The sequence below is a fragment of the Phalangium opilio genome, unplaced genomic scaffold, assembly GCF_054372755.1.
Source record: "Phalangium opilio isolate 3A_F unplaced genomic scaffold, DU_Popi_V2 ptg000011l_1, whole genome shotgun sequence".
Lineage (NCBI taxonomy): Eukaryota > Metazoa > Arthropoda > Arachnida > Opiliones > Phalangiidae > Phalangium > Phalangium opilio.
The window spans coordinates 1,744,966-1,762,636 of record NW_028324147.1 but is presented as its reverse complement, the minus strand read 5'-3'; the positions used below and the strand labels follow the sequence as shown (position 1 = coordinate 1,762,636).

Here is a 17,671-nt window from a genome sequence, read left to right as displayed (position 1 = left end):
AAAGAAGAAACCGAAGATTTAAGTTTAGGGGCAGGGGGATGAAATCATTTCCGTGAGCGGTCAAGCGATCCTCTCTCCGAAATATTTCGAAAGTGGAGCGAGTAGTAATTCATCCTGCCCCGCCGCAGATGTCCTCCAGCGAACAGAAAACCACCAAGAAAATGCCAAAGACGATTCTATCGTATGTTAATAAAACGCGATGTAAGTTCCTAAGAAATGGTGCGACCAGCCCACGATTGCCACCATCTCTCTCATCTCGGGGCTCGGGCTCGAACCTCTGACTGTGACTGAACTGAAGCCCTGCGTGATTGAACTAAGATATCTCTGTGATATATTTCCTAATGTTACTTTATGTAAGTTCCCCCCCTGAACTTTATACATGTTCCCTTGCTTCTCAGAACTGGATACAACCCCCAATAAAGAATCATTCCGTACCTAGCGTCCTCACTCATCCCCCCTTTTTAAACCTTCCCAAGGTAACAGGCGTCGCTAAGCTCAACACGATTGTTTATAAACTTACCCCGGCATTATTTTACCTATGATACTAAGTCTGGTATTATGGTGTAAACGGGGCGCAGTCAGGCGTGTTGGACGCGTTATTTGGAAGAATCCCCCGCTAATTGTTTTTAGATAAAAGCATTACCAGTATACGGCGATATCGTCAAAGCCTAGAAAACAACTTTATAAAAGACTTCTTTTGTAAAGAAATACAAATCAGAATGAGGATAGACTTCTTAGACGAAAGTTGACCCGCGAACGGTTCGTCTAAAAGCCTTCGTTTATATATACTTAAGTACTTAGTCAGCCTAAAAGTTATTTCTCAAGTTATTGATTGATTGATTGATTTCGGTGCAAATTTCATTGGAATAAAAATAAAACTAATAGAAATGAAGAAGACGATATTGGTAAGATTTCGATTTGAGATCTTTTTGACTAAACGAGTGTGATTTTAGATCATGTAGAAACTATGTCAGTTAGTTTTACATTAAAAGTCAATGAGAAACAACAGAGACAGTAGCCTCCTTTACACTAAACACGTTTGAAACTGTTTTGCACATTTATGCAAATGTCTAAGCCATTTTTCAAAGTAATAATTACACTTTCTCGTGAAAGATCTCTATAGTTAACAGCGAGAATTTGCATTTCGAGCTTATCAAAACGGTTACAAAAGTTTTCAAAGTGTCTATCGTAAAACGGCTAACTCCTCACGTTCTGTTTGTTTTATCTGCCTTTGATAATGAAGTGAAATTATTCGAAACGTAAGGACTATCTTCTTTTAGTCAGAACCTATACTATTTCTCAGGTATGTCTTCTTTTGGCCATTCTCGCCGTATCGGTCGAAGCCAGAATCAGTCGTAGGCGTAAAACAAGTACCGAATCTCCATCATCATCAACAACAACAACGACAACCACAAGCACTACAACTACAGCGGCACCCGAAGTCGAAGAAGAACAAGAACAAGATGAAGCGGAAACGAAGGAAGCCCAAGCCACTGAAGAGGATTACGACCAATTCGAAGAGGATATCGACACCACTCCCGAAGAAACGGTGAAAAACGAAAGAAAACACGAAGAAGAAAGTGAGCTAGATTCCGAAAATGACGCGGAAAGCAAACAAGACGATACGTTGGAGCCAGCAGAGTCCGGTGGCGCTGGACACGGCGAAATGAGGACTCAGTTCCATGAACAAGTAGGTCAAAGCGCTACTGCTGGTTATATCATCAAAAAGAAATCATCTTCATTTCTAAAACATTCTAGGCTGTCCCCCCCCCCTTCCCCCAAAAGTAGTATGTTACATTAATAACTAACCGAATTTAACACTTTTGATTTCTATATAAAAAAACTAGAAGACCGTTTTTTGGTATTCCCGAATTTCACGCTCGAGTTGAATTCTATTCTTTGTAGTGTTAGCAATGAAACAAAATTTGGCAAATGCAGGAAAGATTAAACGCTATCCAAACGCTTCGAGTACATAAGTAACTTATAAGAACATAAGTATGACACAAAATAAGATAGGTTAATATGTCAGAACGTCCGTAGAAACGACCCCTGAAGGGTGAGGCTCAGCCAATAGGTATAAACACCGTCCAAAAGAGTAATATGGATTGTTTTAGAGTGGCATATTTTACCATTTTCACGCAAAACCCCATCAAGGTATCAAACCTTTTTAATTTAGCATTATGGAAAGCAATAGGAAGTGTCATACTTATTGTTGATACGTTACTTAGGTTAACATTAACATTTTCCACGGTGATTTGATTAAGTTAACGCGAATTTAATTTTGGGAGGATATTTTTAGTTAATTTATTACGTCGTAGCTAATTCGAGAGAGTTAAGTCATTAAGTGTTAAAATGTCACGGTTCCACGAGTTAAACGGAAACTAAAACTTCCTACTAGTTCATTGTTTTTACACCCAGAAGTTAAAATTAACAAAAGGAATACCAGTTTTTTTATTCAAACAGTTAATAGGCTAAAAATACAGTCTACCTATAGTCTTTGAGCGGCTTGGAGCGACTTAAATTACAAATTTTCCCCCACCAATTCCAGGGTACTCACGGTCCACATTCGTACCGATTTGGGTTCGACACGGCTGACCCTCATAACAGACAAACGAGGTACGAAGAACGAGATGACCATGGTGTGGTCAGGGGACATTACACTTACATGGATCCTCACGGACACAAGCAAGTCGTTCATTACGAAGCTCACCCCAAATACGGATTTAGAGCTTACGGTCCCAAAGGACCTTTATAGTGATGCGGCCAATTGGACATGAAGTCATTTTAAAAATTTCCGACCTATTGACCCTCATTTACACGTGACGCTACGTCACTTGAGGGACAAACACAAACTATTGGTGTATTAATTTATACTGAATCTTTGTTCAAAGAATGACAGACTGAGGTTCCATTTTATAAAAATAATGTTAATTGAGATTGAAATAATCAGATAATTAAATAAATAATGTAAAATAAAGAATATTGTGCGTGCTCTAAGCACATTATGCCAATTATTAAAGAATTTTATTTAAGTAAAAATTAAAGTCGACGTATTTTGATTTAGCCTACTAAGAATAATTGCATTAAATTAGATCATCAATTATGATCAATTTCCTTGAAATAAAGAAAATAATCATCTAATTTCATCCGGGACTAATTGGTGGTTTACTTCCGTTCAATAGAACCATAAGTTTATAATACATGTTTGTTCCATAAGTATGAATGACACTACCTATACTTCGTAATGATAGAGACTTACAGTTCGAGCTAGCTATAAAACATAACATATGGATGCTAATTTTTGACACACCGCAAGGCTTAACAATTGCACGAAATATTAACTCCCAATAAACCATATATATTGATTCCGATATAATCTAAATTATCCCGTAATAAACCAGACGGAAACCCTAAAGAGTTTTGAGATATAATCGGCTAATAATCAAGTGAAGAGGTCTTTTTTTTCCCATGACTAATTTTCGTGATTCCATATGTTCAAAACAAATAACATACTATTTTTCTCGGAACTAGGCCTAAATATAAAAATGAAGTAGAAGCCATTAAAGAGTTTATGACCAGGGAGGAAAAAAAGGGTTAAAAAGTCCAGTTGAAAGCAGGAAAGAGACTTTGAAGTTGATACGAGAAGTCCCAAAAATGTCAACAAGTTTCGAAATTATTTTTGTACCCTTGGTCTAAAAATGTCCGTATCCCACCAACTCTAGGAATGAATTTGTACAAATCACAAACAAGCTGATATTATTGGGTTTTTACATCCACATTCGGTTTTTACAAACACAAAAATATAATATTTGTATCAGATAATCAAGAAACTATGTTGTCGAAAATAAAAACCAGCTGGGCTCCATTTTTTTTTCCACAGAAAAAAGCCGGATTTTTGCTTCAACTCTCTGATTTATATCGATTTCGAGTCTAAAATGAGGATTCTATCACATTTTTTTATACTAGATCGATATAGGAAGTTCCACCACGATTTTCCGGTTCGCCAAGTCCTAAATTGAATAAAGAGAGTATGAAACTTTTGACCACAGTCATTCATCAGTTTGTTTAGGCCATTACTGGGTACGATCATCTCATTCCCGTATAAAACAAGGTTATCCTCCCTTTAAAGTAGCCTATTGAATAGACCGTTACTAACTCGGTAACTCTTTCACTTCCTTCGAACTCGGAAGAGAATATTATTTTCGTAGTGCAACACTTCAAAAAACCGTCGATTGGTTTACAGCTTGGATCAAAATAGTACCAACCCAGCACTTCAAGCTATCTTACTTAAAAGGACTTCGAAGTGCTTTTGTCGAGGGTCCGTGGCACGTGGATTAAATAACGTTGAGTCACGTGATTAAACCATTAGAGTGGTCTACAGTTCATCCTTTTTTTTTGAAAATTTTAGGGTCTTTCATTTCATCGGGGGGTTCGTACAAACACATTTCTCAGCAGGGCACACCCGTCAAAAAGCAATTTATCATCGGCATTAAAGAAAATTAACGACGCGTGTCACTCGAAGGAACGTACAATCGAGGGGGTCATTTTTACTCAAAGGAATTACGCGTATTCTTTAAAAGCTCCACCATTCTTGACAGCGTACAGATAAATCTAAGAGTGATTAGCCCCTCGGCTACCGTATCAGTAAGGCCTTTTTTATGTTTTCCCTATACGTTATGGAAGCTCCAACCGCATTTTTCTAGAGTAGACTATCCTCAGAGATTTCTCATATTCATCTTTTCTTTTCAAGTAGGCCTTCATCACGTTTACCCTATCTCACTTAGAAGTATCTGTAAGTACAAGGCGAAGTGTGAATTTATTTAATATTCTCAGGAATTTTGAACTGTTGGTCTATCTTGAAAGTTGAAACAACTTCTGGCTCAAGAACAACATCACAAACCGTTGCTATATAGAGGAATCCCGTTTGTGTGACGTCAGAAAACAGGGTAATAAAGGTCATTGCCATATTTGAGACCACGTCACGTGACGATTCCCAAGAATGCTAAGCCTAATTCACCGTCGTCAAAGTAAATATCTATTAAGCGTAATAATTTCTATGGGTACTTCGTTATACCCTCTCCAAAATAATAACAATAAAACCATAATGAGTTTTCGACGGTCTGATAACCTTTTCTATTCTTGGATGAAATTGATCTGAAATTGTACAAGACCTACCAACTTAGGCCTTTGTCTTGTATCCTTTCGTAAGCCTAAGCCTAACGTTGCATTCTCATTCAGATCAAAATGATTCTTATCCGAAAAGAAAGGGGATCTCTAGATGGAGGTTGCCATGGAAACGCCTTTTCTAAAGAGCTATAGTGGTAACCATCCTTAAAACGTAGAGAGGTTCATACTAAGAGAAGAAACTGTTCGTCTAGGCATGAAACGTTGGTTTCTAATGCTGGATTCTCGTAAAACTATCTTTGGTGAAGCGCCTTCGGGGCAACTTCCCGGTGCACCAAAGTTCTGAGACAATTAAAGACAAACCAGAACCACTATAGAAATTGCCCCACGAGACGTCAGGACACGAGCCATTGACATTTGACTATGTCTCTGACAAGCAATGGAAGACAAACGACAAAACGTCAAAACGTCAACGCCCTTCGGGGCCAGCCACGTCCACGATTATTTCTTTCATCCTCTAGTGTGACGCGTTTTGAGGAGCGTGGCCGCGTCTTTCGCGAGTGTCAATTCCAGGGGGACGTGTGTTTTTAAAGCTAATGCGTTATTTAGTCCTTGGTAGATATAACAGACCGTTTAAGCCTATTTTTGACACTAGTAGGTCAAATTAGGCTTAGAAGAAAATAATATCAAACGTTTTATTGCAACCAGTAAACATCGCGACAATCCGCTTACTTTGATGACTCGTGATAAACTAATTTGCATAATTCTAAAAACATTGCATTTGCATTTAGTTTACGGAAAAAAGCAAATATTTGCATCCCTGCACGTGTTTGTTGATTGAGACTCATTCTGCGTTCAAAATGTAGGCTTAGCATCGATTTTTCTACTAATTTGTTTTAGAGTATATCTTGAGATGGTAGAGATTAGTTTTCTAAGGACATACCTACCTACGTGATTGTGATATTAATAGCGGGGGATTATATCTTACCATTGCATTTCCTTTCCTAAGGATTAAAGGTGCCGCCGCTATAAGACAAACTCATTTATTATTCAGGAAATAATACCAAATGATAACGTGCACCGCGAAAATATTTAGATATTGGTTCAAGTTATATAGACTCTACAAACAACCGAGTCTTATTTTGTGGTCTTAAAAACCAACAAACAGTCAATCATTTTAGCGACCATTACGTAATAACACGTCCAAGTATATTAAATTAACATGGCTTAAATCGCTCTATGCACTTAAATAAATGAAAGGGGTATTCAAAACGTGATCATTAACGTAATGACTTAATTTCGAAAGTTTAAGAAATATTGAAACGCATTCATTATTTATTTAAATTCCAGTACACACTCGGAGAATCTCATAAACGTTGCCGCAAATGTTCTTAACTTAAACTCTCTATTTATCCAATATGATTGGCCAAAATATTTCGTCTATTGCATTAAAATTCGATATTTTGGTCTCTCTTATCCAAACAAGCAAGTCGGGGGGAAGGAATTTGATCTAAATCAAATATTTTGGCCTATTTTTATATAGAGTCATCACATATCCCAGAAGCCTCCCGTTTATCCACTAAAAATACGGTCAAAAACCTCGTTGAAGAATTTATGGACATAGACAACTAGGAAATAAAAAAAATTCTATTACATCTTCAATATCATCGTCTCTTAGACAAACAGTTACAAGTGTACTTGATAGAACTGAAATACCTACGGTGTATGAATACCTAATATTAATTCTAACCGCAAAGAAAATAGTGTTATGTTGAAAAGGGTTTTTAAAAAGTGTATATGCCTTTTGAATACACACGAATAAATTGCGACTTTTTATGATAATGTTTTGAAGGGAAAAGTGTGGTAACTTTTGTTATATAGGCGTTTGTGGTTTACGTGGTTTTCGCTTTAAGGACCTGGGTAAAGTCTTCGCTCGAATAGTTTTCAACATATTGCGTTTACGTAAGGGTTTTTACTACCATCTCTAGGAGACGAAATTCCCTTTCTTTAGGAACAAAAGACAACGACACCAACAAAGTAAGTGCTGGGTATGATGGTGGTGGTGCTGGTGGTATGTCATTCACGCTCGTATAAACAATAGGGAAATTTTTACCCATTATGCCTCTAAAAGAAAAGTGTACTTTTAAACCCTGGGAAATTATAAGGTTTCGAGGTTATTTGAGAAGAGCCTGTGGTAGCTACAATTTCGGAGAGTTTTAACTATAGGTTAACAAAACCTCCAGTTTGTCACTTTTGTGACAGCCCAAATTCTGCTTTTAACAAAATCGAGAGAGAGAGAGAGAGAGAGAGAGAGAAACGGTTTTAAGTTGTGACAGCTCAACTTCCGCTCTATTCAAATTCCACTCTTTGTTTTCTCTGATTTCCAAGAACTTAAAAATCAATACAATAAAAAAAACAAATGTGCTATTTTAAAACTGCGGGAAAAAAAACCACTTCACTAACCTTAATTATCTTTATCCATACTTACGGAGTTCAAACAGCCCCCCCCCCCCCCAAAAAAAATAACTTCCATTTGAAATTTCTTTAGTAAAAATATTTGAGCTTCAAAGGAATCTTAATTTGTTTTGAAAAAAAAAATAAAATTTAAAATTTCAAGAAAATACACTATTGTTTACGAAAATCTGCATTTAGAAAATTATTTGATTCAATTCTAAAACAATAAGACGAATGAACCGTTCATCTCGATCAACCGATCCCAGGACACTATTCGCATCAAGGCGAAGATTCGCTACTCAGCAAATAACGAATGTTTAAAAAGAAAATAAACCCCAGAAATACACGACTATCACCTTTAATCTTTTTTGTTCTTCATTTTTTCTTTTTCAAAATAAAGAAATAAAACTTTTAGGAATTGGAAATAAAATCTTTACGTGACTTCGTTTCCCTGGAAAAGTTCAGAAGCAGAAAAAAAAATCCATGGTGCCACGCAGTTTCGCATTTTAAAATATACTTTAAGCTTACAAAGAAAAATATTTCAGACGCTAATAAAAAAAAGATACCGTACCAGACTTCAGAAGCTTCCAGAAAAATCTTAAAAGATATTTTCTTATACCAAAACTTGATATAGGGACCACTTTTTATTGCAACATTAAAAAAAGGTTACAAATTTCACGCTTTGAAGACGTTCGCGTAAAGATTCAAAAAGTCCATCTTTTCTTTTTAATAAATTGGAAAAGAAAAAAAAATATTTTAGAATTATTTTTATAACTTCAATATCTTTCACTTTTCACAAAGGAAGTTTAGCCTTAAAATCACTTATACTCTTTGAGGGGCTTAGATAGTAAAATTCTCCATAGGGAAAAGCGGTGTTTAAACACTATTTTTGGTATTTTTCTAAGATTCTCAAAGTAAATAATTACGGAAAGATTCTCGAGCGCGCGCGAGATTGATTTTGCGTAGGGTAAAACCAACCGGAATATTCACCAAAGACAAAGATAGGGGCGTAACCACACGTAAATATAAACTCTCGTAGCGGAAAAAGTAGTTCGCGCATTCTAAAAGTGATACGGAGAAAGAAGGAAAGAAAGAAAGAAAGAAGAATCACTTTGTTCCGAACTCACCATCACCTCGGTTTATTTTAGGGGGATCTACTTTTCTGGGGCATCTAACTCCCTTTTTTCATCATCAAGTGTTGGATAAAGGTTACCTGTTTTCGCTTAGAAAATGCAATTTACCGCCGGGCCAAAGGATAAACGTCAAAATAGGTTATCGTTAATAGGTATGTACCGTAATACCGCGTTTCATTCAAGAAAAAAAAAACCATTACGCCGAAAGAGTTGTGCTCGGGAGAAGAGACCATACAGGGGTAAAGTTCCCAATGCTAATCCTACGAGCGCCTGTAGAAATGTTTCACCCGCGGTACACCAATGTTCAGGGAGAAGCTACCATACAGGAACGATTACAAACATTTATTTTTGGTATAAATCAAGGCTTAAGTTATATTGTTTTAATTAATTTAAATGTTTTCGATATAATTAAATTAATTACTCAATTTAAATTACATTAGTGTACAAAAGAAAAGTTGTTATTCAGGTTTACTCGATCCTTTTTCACAGGCCTTAAATTTCAAGCTTCTGGTTTCGGCCTAAATTTTAAAATTAGGCTTGGCAAAAGTTTCTTCGTGATAATGTGGTGCTTTTTCTGAACCTTAGGTTAATTTAGGTCCGTTTTCGCTTTCAGGTCCGAGGGTGAACTTTTGCCTCCAGAATCCCCTTTTTGTGTCTCGCCACGCGCGAGAGAAAAATCCTTGGTTTTTAATGACAACGAAATAGGCAATGTCCCGGAGATCATTATCTCGGTGGTCTCATCATCAAATCAGGTAATGTACGTTTGGGGATCGAGTTCAAAGGGCGTAACCAAGAAACTAGTTTCGCTGGACCAAAGGTTCTCCGAGTTTCCTTCACTCCTAATAGGGAATTTGACACCATTTTGACTCGTTTCACTGAAGACATTAAAGTGACTACACCCGGGAGACGATGTTGGGTACGTTTTTTCACTTTGGTAAGCCATTCTGCACGAATCGTTAGAAACGGGACTGACAGAGCCGTTACTGGCTTCTTTCGTTTCCAGCACCTTTTCCGCGTCGTCCCTTTTTGATCCACTTCCGGTTCCGCTTTGGTCCCCGCGCCCGTAAAACGTTTCCGCTCCGCGCGTTTCCGGCGATTGTTGATTTCGCGTTACCTCGTTGTCACTAGACGTTACGGTTAACGAAGTTGGTGGTATTGGCGCTTCAATGGTCACTTTGGTTGTTAGAGGTGAAGAACTCTTTTTATCCGAGACAAAAACCGTCGAACTCTTGCGCGTTGTTGTCCCTATCCACGGTAAAGTGGTGTAGCTATTAGGGTAATTGTTAAACCCCGATAACTGTATGGCCACGGAGTAGTTAGTCGGGATGGTAAGTTTGCTGACGTCACGCGATGACACGTATACGGAGCGACAAGCGGTTAGGCCTAAGAGTAGACCGACTAATACCAACATGACACCGGTAATCAAGAGAATGGGACCCATAATCTTTAAGGGATCCACTAGTTTCTCGCGAAACCTAGCGGCTTCCTCTATGGGGAATGGACCCGCACTTCCGCTGAGCAAGGCGCGCGTCATGTTTCTCGGTTTCCAAGCCATTGATGTTAGGATTGAACCGGCAATTAGATTAAACACTCCGAAGGTGGTGAAGCAGACGATAAAAGGAAGGGCCATGGTAATGGCCGCCATTAAACGATCCCCCATTACCAACTGGCATCGATGGAACTTCGGTGGTGATGGAGTTAGACCTCGACTGACTTTACGGTGGTGACCGATACAAAATTCGCCTCGTCGTGAAGATGCGTCCATCATAAAAGACGGCTTTAAAAATAGATGATTGGATAAAGAGAAAGGCACGAAAAATGTAGCTTAAACACGAATTTATCGCAAGTGATAAATTTCACGTAATTTTATCCATGCAACAAGATGCGCAAGGCTGTCTAAACGCAGTAAGGTGTATAAATTAACATGGGACATATGGAAAACACAACAATTCCTATCAGCTATACTGCTATAAACATTTCCAACCAAATAAATTCACGTGAACTGTTTCCCTCACGCTTGTTATGGGTGGGGCCTTTGTTATTATTCTATCTTTGGATAAAAAATTCCGATAGAATTATAAATATATTTCTATGACATAGGTTCTCTAACTATATCGTATATTGTCGGCGATCGATTTTCAAGGGGATGTATTTTGCAGGGACTCTTTTCTTTAGAACCAAAAAAGGAAGCCGAACTGTTACATGTAGGCGACGACATAATAATAGACGGATAGAAAATCTATTGTATTCAAGAAATAGAAAAAAGAGACGACACCAGACACGTTAAAACCATAACAAAGCAAAAAAATATATAATTTTAAAACCTAATTAAGCAGAATTAGAGTTTTACTTTAATCCTTCCAACTATTTTAACTTTTAACTTTTAAATAAAAATAATTAAGGTTACCCTTAATACATTCGCTATTTGCCGAATACCGAACCTTCACCTTTCGCCAAGGTAATCAACGTTTGTCGTTGTATTCGTAACTATGGTTTAGATTTAGGTGAACCTGGTAAAGGTGAGCAAACGCTAAGTATACTAGAGTCTCGGGATTTGGTTCGGAACGGTCTGCTTCCTCAAGTACATGCACTCGAGATTTCTCGAATATCCAATAAGTTTTACTCTGCCCTAATTATTCAATTCTACTTCGTACTAGGCATATCTTGGAATTTAATTAAATGTATGGATTGAAGAATTTCATTATCTTTGAACTAGGAAAATTTGTATGAAGCTAACGATAGACTAGCTGGATCGATAGACAATGTATCGGTTAAATTAAGGACCTCCTTGCGTCAGTAGCTCTTCTCTCATTTAATGTATATATGGTCAATTAAACTCAATTCACCTCGTCAATAATCTATAATCAACTAGCGACTCGCACTCCGAAAAGTACGACTGAAAAACTACCCAGACTGAATGGAGAAATTTAAACAATTTTTTTCACTCTGAAGAATTAAATAAATGACATATTCAGAAGGATTTTCGTTCTAAGCCTTTTCTACATCTTTAATTCAATTTCGACCGAAACGCAAGAGGATTAGGGGCAAAGAAAGAAAGAAAGTCAAACTAGGCTTAGTTTTTAATCCTCTTCTTCTTAAAATCAGATTATTTTCACAGACTGAATAGGGCATTAATAGGGCTTAAGTTCAAAGCCTTATATTTTTTACAAAATTAAATAATAATAATAAAAGGACTTATTCCAAACAAACAAGTGGTCAAAGACATAAATGCAATTACAACAAACAAGGAACAATGGTTATAGCAAAATCAGGTTTAATTGAGTTGCAACAGAATTCTCATTTCAAAATAATCGTATAAAGTCATTTTTTCGGACCAAATTTAATTTTCCATAAACTATGACATTTTGCAGTCCGGGTCACTGTTTTCGAGTTAAGATTGTCCAGAGTATTTTACGGATGACCCCTTACATTTAATTAAGAAACTAAAAGACATTAATTTCTAATTTAATTAAGGTGTCATCCCTAAACACTCAATCAAATCATGACTCGAAAACAGCGGCCTGGACGGCAAAATTCCATAGAAATTAGATTTTTTTTGAATCAGTTCAGGCTAATACATAAAATGACCCGTTTTTAAGGAAATTCCCTGATAATTTACGACCATTTTGAAAATCCGGGAATCCCTGACATTTCCAGGTAAGGTAACAATATACATTGTTACAATTAACACAACGCAACCCATCTCTTACCTTAATATTCGGAGGTACGACCGCGTTAACTCTGCAGATTCAACGACTACGAGAGAGATACGAGTAACTCTACCCATCCGAGACAAAAGAGGGAAAATGAAGATATGTTTATGTATTAGACGTAAGAGTTTACCGCCGCGAGGACCGCCTAGGGTATATACGGTTTGTTAGTATCCGTCCGCAAACTCCAGAGATACAAGCGGCAATGAAGAGGATAGAGAAGAGTGGGAAAAAGAGTGCGTGGCTGCTCCAGAAGAAGAGTAGATTTTTATTTCCTCGCAAAGGATGGGCGAATGGACATACTTGACTTTTCTGGTACGTTTTAAAGGAGGTAGAAGCTGGAATACTTCAGACACGCGACGGAGCTATAGTAGTTTGCGAGCGCCGCACACCGCTCTAGCGGACGCTCAGAAATCAACCAACCGGATGAGCTAACTATTCAAGGACCACCGCTTGCAACTGCCATAGACAAATATCATAAAAGATACACTAGACTCTAAATTCAATTCTATATACGGTATTCTCTGGTATTTAATATGAGATGCCTTTAGGGTGCTTCAAACTAACCCATTAATTATTAACAGGAGCGTGGCAGCCATTGTAGGTTATTTCCCTCGCGCCAAGAGGCGACGCCAGACGGAGTTCGAGTTCACTACAGAGTAATGGCAGTACTACGCGTGCAAACGTCATACCCTTCTATCTCCCCCTACTGGGAGCGTACAGTATTACCTCTTACAAGAGGGAGGAATACACAGTCTACACCCTTCTCTGTCGCCACTAGTCTACACCAACTGGCACTGCCTCTAGCGGTGCTTCTTGGCGCTAGATAATTAACCCAAGAAGGTGAACTCCCCTCCTCTGGTGTTTGATTTTCTGCTAAGTAAAGACTTTTCAAGATTCAACTCTACAGCTCATCACCATTGATCGACCCTTCAACTTTGTACACTTTATTAAGAAGGGAAACGTTTGCCAAATACAAGTAGCCTTCAGGGGGTTGAAGAAAAAAATGCACGTTAAGCGTCTCTATGGAGGGCAATTGATCTATAACCTCCTACATTCTTGCAACCCCGAAAAAAAAAAGAAATAGACATCTAAAGAATACTGTCAGAAATGAAACGAAATCCGACAACGCAAAATGGGGTTGGTCGCCCAACGGATGTAACAAAATATTTTGTCCCAAACTAAAAACTTGCGTGACGCAAACACAAGATCCAGTTACGACTGATTCATTATTTTTAATTTCAACATTTGTTCTTGCAAAATGAAACACGAGTACCATAGAGTTTTATTTCAAAATTCCCTAACTTCCCCAAGCTCGCAAGGATTTCCCAGGTACTCTAGCAACCCTGACTAGCTAGAGTCAAACAAAATTCCACCTTAATGAAAAAGGGGCGCTTAAACAAACATAATTAGCTTACGAATTTGAAACTGTAGCGCGCATAGCGTTTTTTGCCAAGTGTTTGATTATCAAATTAAATGTTACGCTTGGAATATTCGCTTACTTATGTATTTTGGAAACGAAGGGTTAGAACTTTTGCTAAACTTCCTATGCTAATGGCGTCAGTATAATGAACTTATTTAATTAAGCCTAAATGAAGTGTTTATTCTCTAAGGAGATTCCTCATTAGCTTAGCTATTTAATAATCCTTCTTCTAGCACGTATAATTTTGGATAGAGTTTAGTTTCAAAAAAGAAATTCCGAGATGAACCAACCGGAAGTTGGTTTATTACCATACACAAAGGATGAACCTTGTTTAAGAATCCAGGGACAAGAGAGAGAAAAGATATAATTTTATGGAGCAAAACTAAACATAACAATTTTCATTTCAAGCTGCACGCACCTGGTTTATTTTAAAGCCAACAAATCAAGCGTGAATTTACCCCCGAACAAATTTAACGACCCTAGAAGAGCGAGGCAGTTAATTAACAGAAGTAATTAGTAATTTTATTCATAAGTACCATCCGAATTTCCGAATTTGATCGGGAAGGTATTCGCTTCGAAATATATTGTATTCAACATAGCGAAGTACCTAATGCGAAAATTCCCCAATTTGACAAATTTTAATTGCACTTCAAAGTTGAATAGGCAGAGTTAAAAGTACTCAAAATCAAAATCAAAAATTTACATCCTGGGCCAATTCCAAATTAGGAATGAACATCGATCCATCATGGACTTTTAATATTAAAGAGGACCGGCATAAAGAAATGATTTTCAATCGAGTATAGCAATAATTTCATTTACTTCCCAAGCCTACCTTTCATCGTAACTTTAAAATTAATTTCGGGTGACCTTGATAAACTAGAACCATGGACTACAGTATTGTTTGTCATGATAGAACCCTACCTAACCTTAATTTGTCACTTTGTCAGTTTTCCCATCCCATAAAGCGTTTATCATATCCATGGAATTGATCCATTAATATGTCATTAAAGTACTCTGTGTTTGTGAAGATGGGGAAAATGGCCCATCTGTTTGCACGCAGATAAACATTAGGAATGTAGCGAAATTATATTGGAATCCCTGAAGGGTTGAACCTCGGCGAAGAAAAAAAAGGGTAACGCGCTTAAATCGAGTTTTAGGGTATAAATTTGAGATTTTTCGGTTGCGTTTGGAAAGAGAACAAAATCCAATTGAAACATTTTTCGATATTCTGTTGCGTCGCGTCGCAGCACCACGAAATGTAATGGAATTTATTTTTCTTTTCCTAAGAAAATGAGGTTAAAGTTGAAGGAGAAAACATATTGATAGAATTCGAAATAGGGGTTTTTACTCGACCTCAAAAGAAGCCTCTCTCGAGGAGAGATACGAAACAATTTACCTACGAATGACGTTCTAAAAGATTCTTAAAATTTAATTTCGTGGATTTCAACAACGTGATATCCATGTTGTTGTGGTCGTTTCGAAGTATCAAGTTCCGTACTCTTACGTACTCTTTTTTTCTTTTTTTTTTTTTTGCCCCCATAGGGTCGATATAAGATTTTCAGGATTAGATTAGGAACGTACCTATGTAAATCGAGGACAACCCGGGGAACGCTGTATACGTTCCAATTCTGTCTTTGAGAGGAGTTCTTTCCGGATCTCATATTGGTTCTTGACATTGCTTACATCATTGAAGAATCGGAAGGAGAGAGTCAAGAAGAAGAAGAAAAAATGTATTAAATTCAGTGATTTATCACGCGACTGTCGAGTTTCACATAAGCTAGAACATAAGATGTGTTCCATAAGTTTGTCACTGGTTACAAACTGGAGCTTGTCATGAAGTGAGTGAGGTAGGTCATAGATTCTGGGTGAGACGCTGCCGAAGACTTAGTAATGCAGACTAAATAAGAATACGGACTTCAAAATTAACCACCGGGTGTAGGACTTCAATTCTCGCTTGTCGTTCTCCCTTGAACTAGCTCGAGCTGCAAGTCTCTAGCATTATGAACTTTTATAGGAAGCGTCATACTTATAAAACATATCACTTATAAACTTATGGTTAGAATAAAAAACAGCCCCAAAACTCTTTCCCAATAAAATATAAAAAAGAATAAAATAAAGTTTTTGCCAAAAGCCGAAAGGAGCCGAGTGCAAGGCGTTGAATTAATCACGATAGTAAATCAATAATAAATTTCGGATTTAACGCTTGGTAAAACTACAAATGGAATTTCCTTGTTCTCTCAGAAACTTATTTCTTAGAGCTTCAATTTTCTATTTTTCTGGAGTAGGTATATACATTGGTAAACGTTGTGTAGTACGTACATTCAGGGTTGACCTATTCCCTGGTAAAGCTGACGTGGTACGTTCAGGGTTTAACCATACATAAGGCAAAAGCCCTGCCGGGATAATCGAACCCTGACCCAATCGACACGTGGTCTATCACGAAGCTTATTTCACAATGGAATTTTCAAAATGGCTTTACAAAATTTCTCGTTTCTGTTTTTTCAACTGTAGATAAAATAGAAATCGAATTCAAACAATGTGTGTAGGAAACTTTCCCGGGGTAATTTTATTTTTTTCGTTATTCTATTTATAAACCAAAGTGGCTCGAGATTCTAGAAGTAAACAAGCCCTCCGGTTTTGATCCAGTTACATAGTAAATAGAAAATACTAGATTAAATGGAACCGAGAGGGTAGTTTTTTTTTTTTTTTAATATCTTTCGTGATAGTTCAATGTTTCAAATTTTCAATTACTTTCCCACACTGATATTGCAAGGGGAAATCAAAATTATCTTAAGTTAGGGTTAACAATACGAGACTTTTAACATTTGCAATCATTTATATCTCTACATGGTATGGAATATTTGAATCAAACTTAGGATAAATAAGAACGTATTGCACCGCATTGAAGTAATTAATGAAATACAAAATTTAAATACAGTTTTTCTTTGTTGTTGACGTGGTCGAATGACCAAGAATTTATATAAGGCCGGAGAATGTATAAATAACCTTTGGGTTACACGAGCTCATATTTTTTGAAGCAATAAGAGAGTTCACGGCATTACAACCTAACCTATTCCGTCTTCAAACCTTCTCAGATACTAAATGTGTTCTCTTGTACTGACGTAACAACTTGATGGTAAAAAAAGCTACAACCCCCATAAAACCACGTACGATAGGCTAACACGCGTCAAGAACCAATTAAGACACTTTGCGGTGATTGACATTAGGGCTGCAATGAATGTTTTTACGAGACAACATCCCAGCTATAATAAGAATCACCGTAGATAAGCTAAATAAAAGTTCTTCAAGAAGAAAACACGACCAAGCAGTGACCATAAAACGTTGCCAAGCGTCAGAGGGGTGAAGGTCAAAGTGATGATAAAACGAGTAAAATGGTCTTTAGATTAATAGGCCGAGTAAGGAAGAAATAAAACACGTTCGACCCTCCCTTGGGTTTTAAGGGTAGCCATAAAATAGGGTCAAACATCGTTAATTTCCCAGTGAACACTTTACGATGCCTTTTCTAATTCATTTAACAACGAATTTTACGTAGCTTTCGTTCGCCCCTTTATCCAGTGTATCAATTATACTAATTATTAAAACAACGTACTTACGTGGTAATTAAATTAACTTTAATTAGGGTACTCCTTGTTTCTTGAATATTTGCTAATTAAGTTTCATCTTCCGACCAATAAGAACCTTTAATTAAAGGTTAAATAAAATTAGAAACAATCAAGCGTAAAAAAATATTCACGAGCCTATTACGGTATAAGGTTAAAGTTCATAGTTCATAATGGTGGATTTTTTTTTTTCTTTTAACTTGTATG

At 37.1% G+C, this 17,671-nt stretch overlaps 2 protein-coding genes across 3 annotated transcripts; one reads left to right on the top strand and one right to left on the bottom strand.

Annotated features, from left to right (window-relative positions):
- Positions 1-569: 569 nt before the first annotated feature.
- Positions 570-3,144, top strand: LOC149709771 (uncharacterized). The gene is made up of 3 exons (XM_089857787.1): positions 570-905; positions 1,304-1,690; positions 2,549-3,144. Exons 1-3 carry the CDS (start codon positions 888-890, stop codon positions 2,753-2,755), a joined length of 612 nt encoding a protein of 203 aa, XP_089713913.1. The 5' UTR covers positions 570-887; the 3' UTR covers positions 2,756-3,144.
- Positions 3,120-17,550, bottom strand: LOC149709770 (uncharacterized). Of its 2 annotated transcripts, none has more exons than XM_089857776.1 (2): positions 17,459-17,550; positions 3,120-10,488 (listed from the first exon to the last, which is right to left on the bottom strand). In XM_089857776.1, exon 2 carries the CDS (start codon positions 10,477-10,479, stop codon positions 9,460-9,462), a length of 1,020 nt encoding a protein of 339 aa, XP_089713902.1. In that variant the 5' UTR covers positions 10,480-10,488; positions 17,459-17,550; the 3' UTR covers positions 3,120-9,459. The 2 variants fall into 2 exon arrangements, with proteins under 2 accessions (XP_089713902.1, XP_089713903.1); XM_089857777.1 differs by lacking the exon at positions 17,459-17,550 and adding an exon at positions 12,422-16,817.
- Between the last annotated feature and the right edge of the window lie 121 nt (positions 17,551-17,671).

Coding starts and splice junctions, on each gene's coding strand:
- LOC149709771 (XM_089857787.1), top strand. Junction 1,691..2,548: donor GGACTCAGTTCCATGAACAA/GTAGGTCAAAGC, acceptor CACCAATTCCAG/GGTACTCACGGTCCACATTC.
- LOC149709770 (XM_089857776.1), bottom strand. CDS start 10,479: ATGATGGACGCATCTTCACGACGAGGCGAATTTTGTATCGGTCACCAC.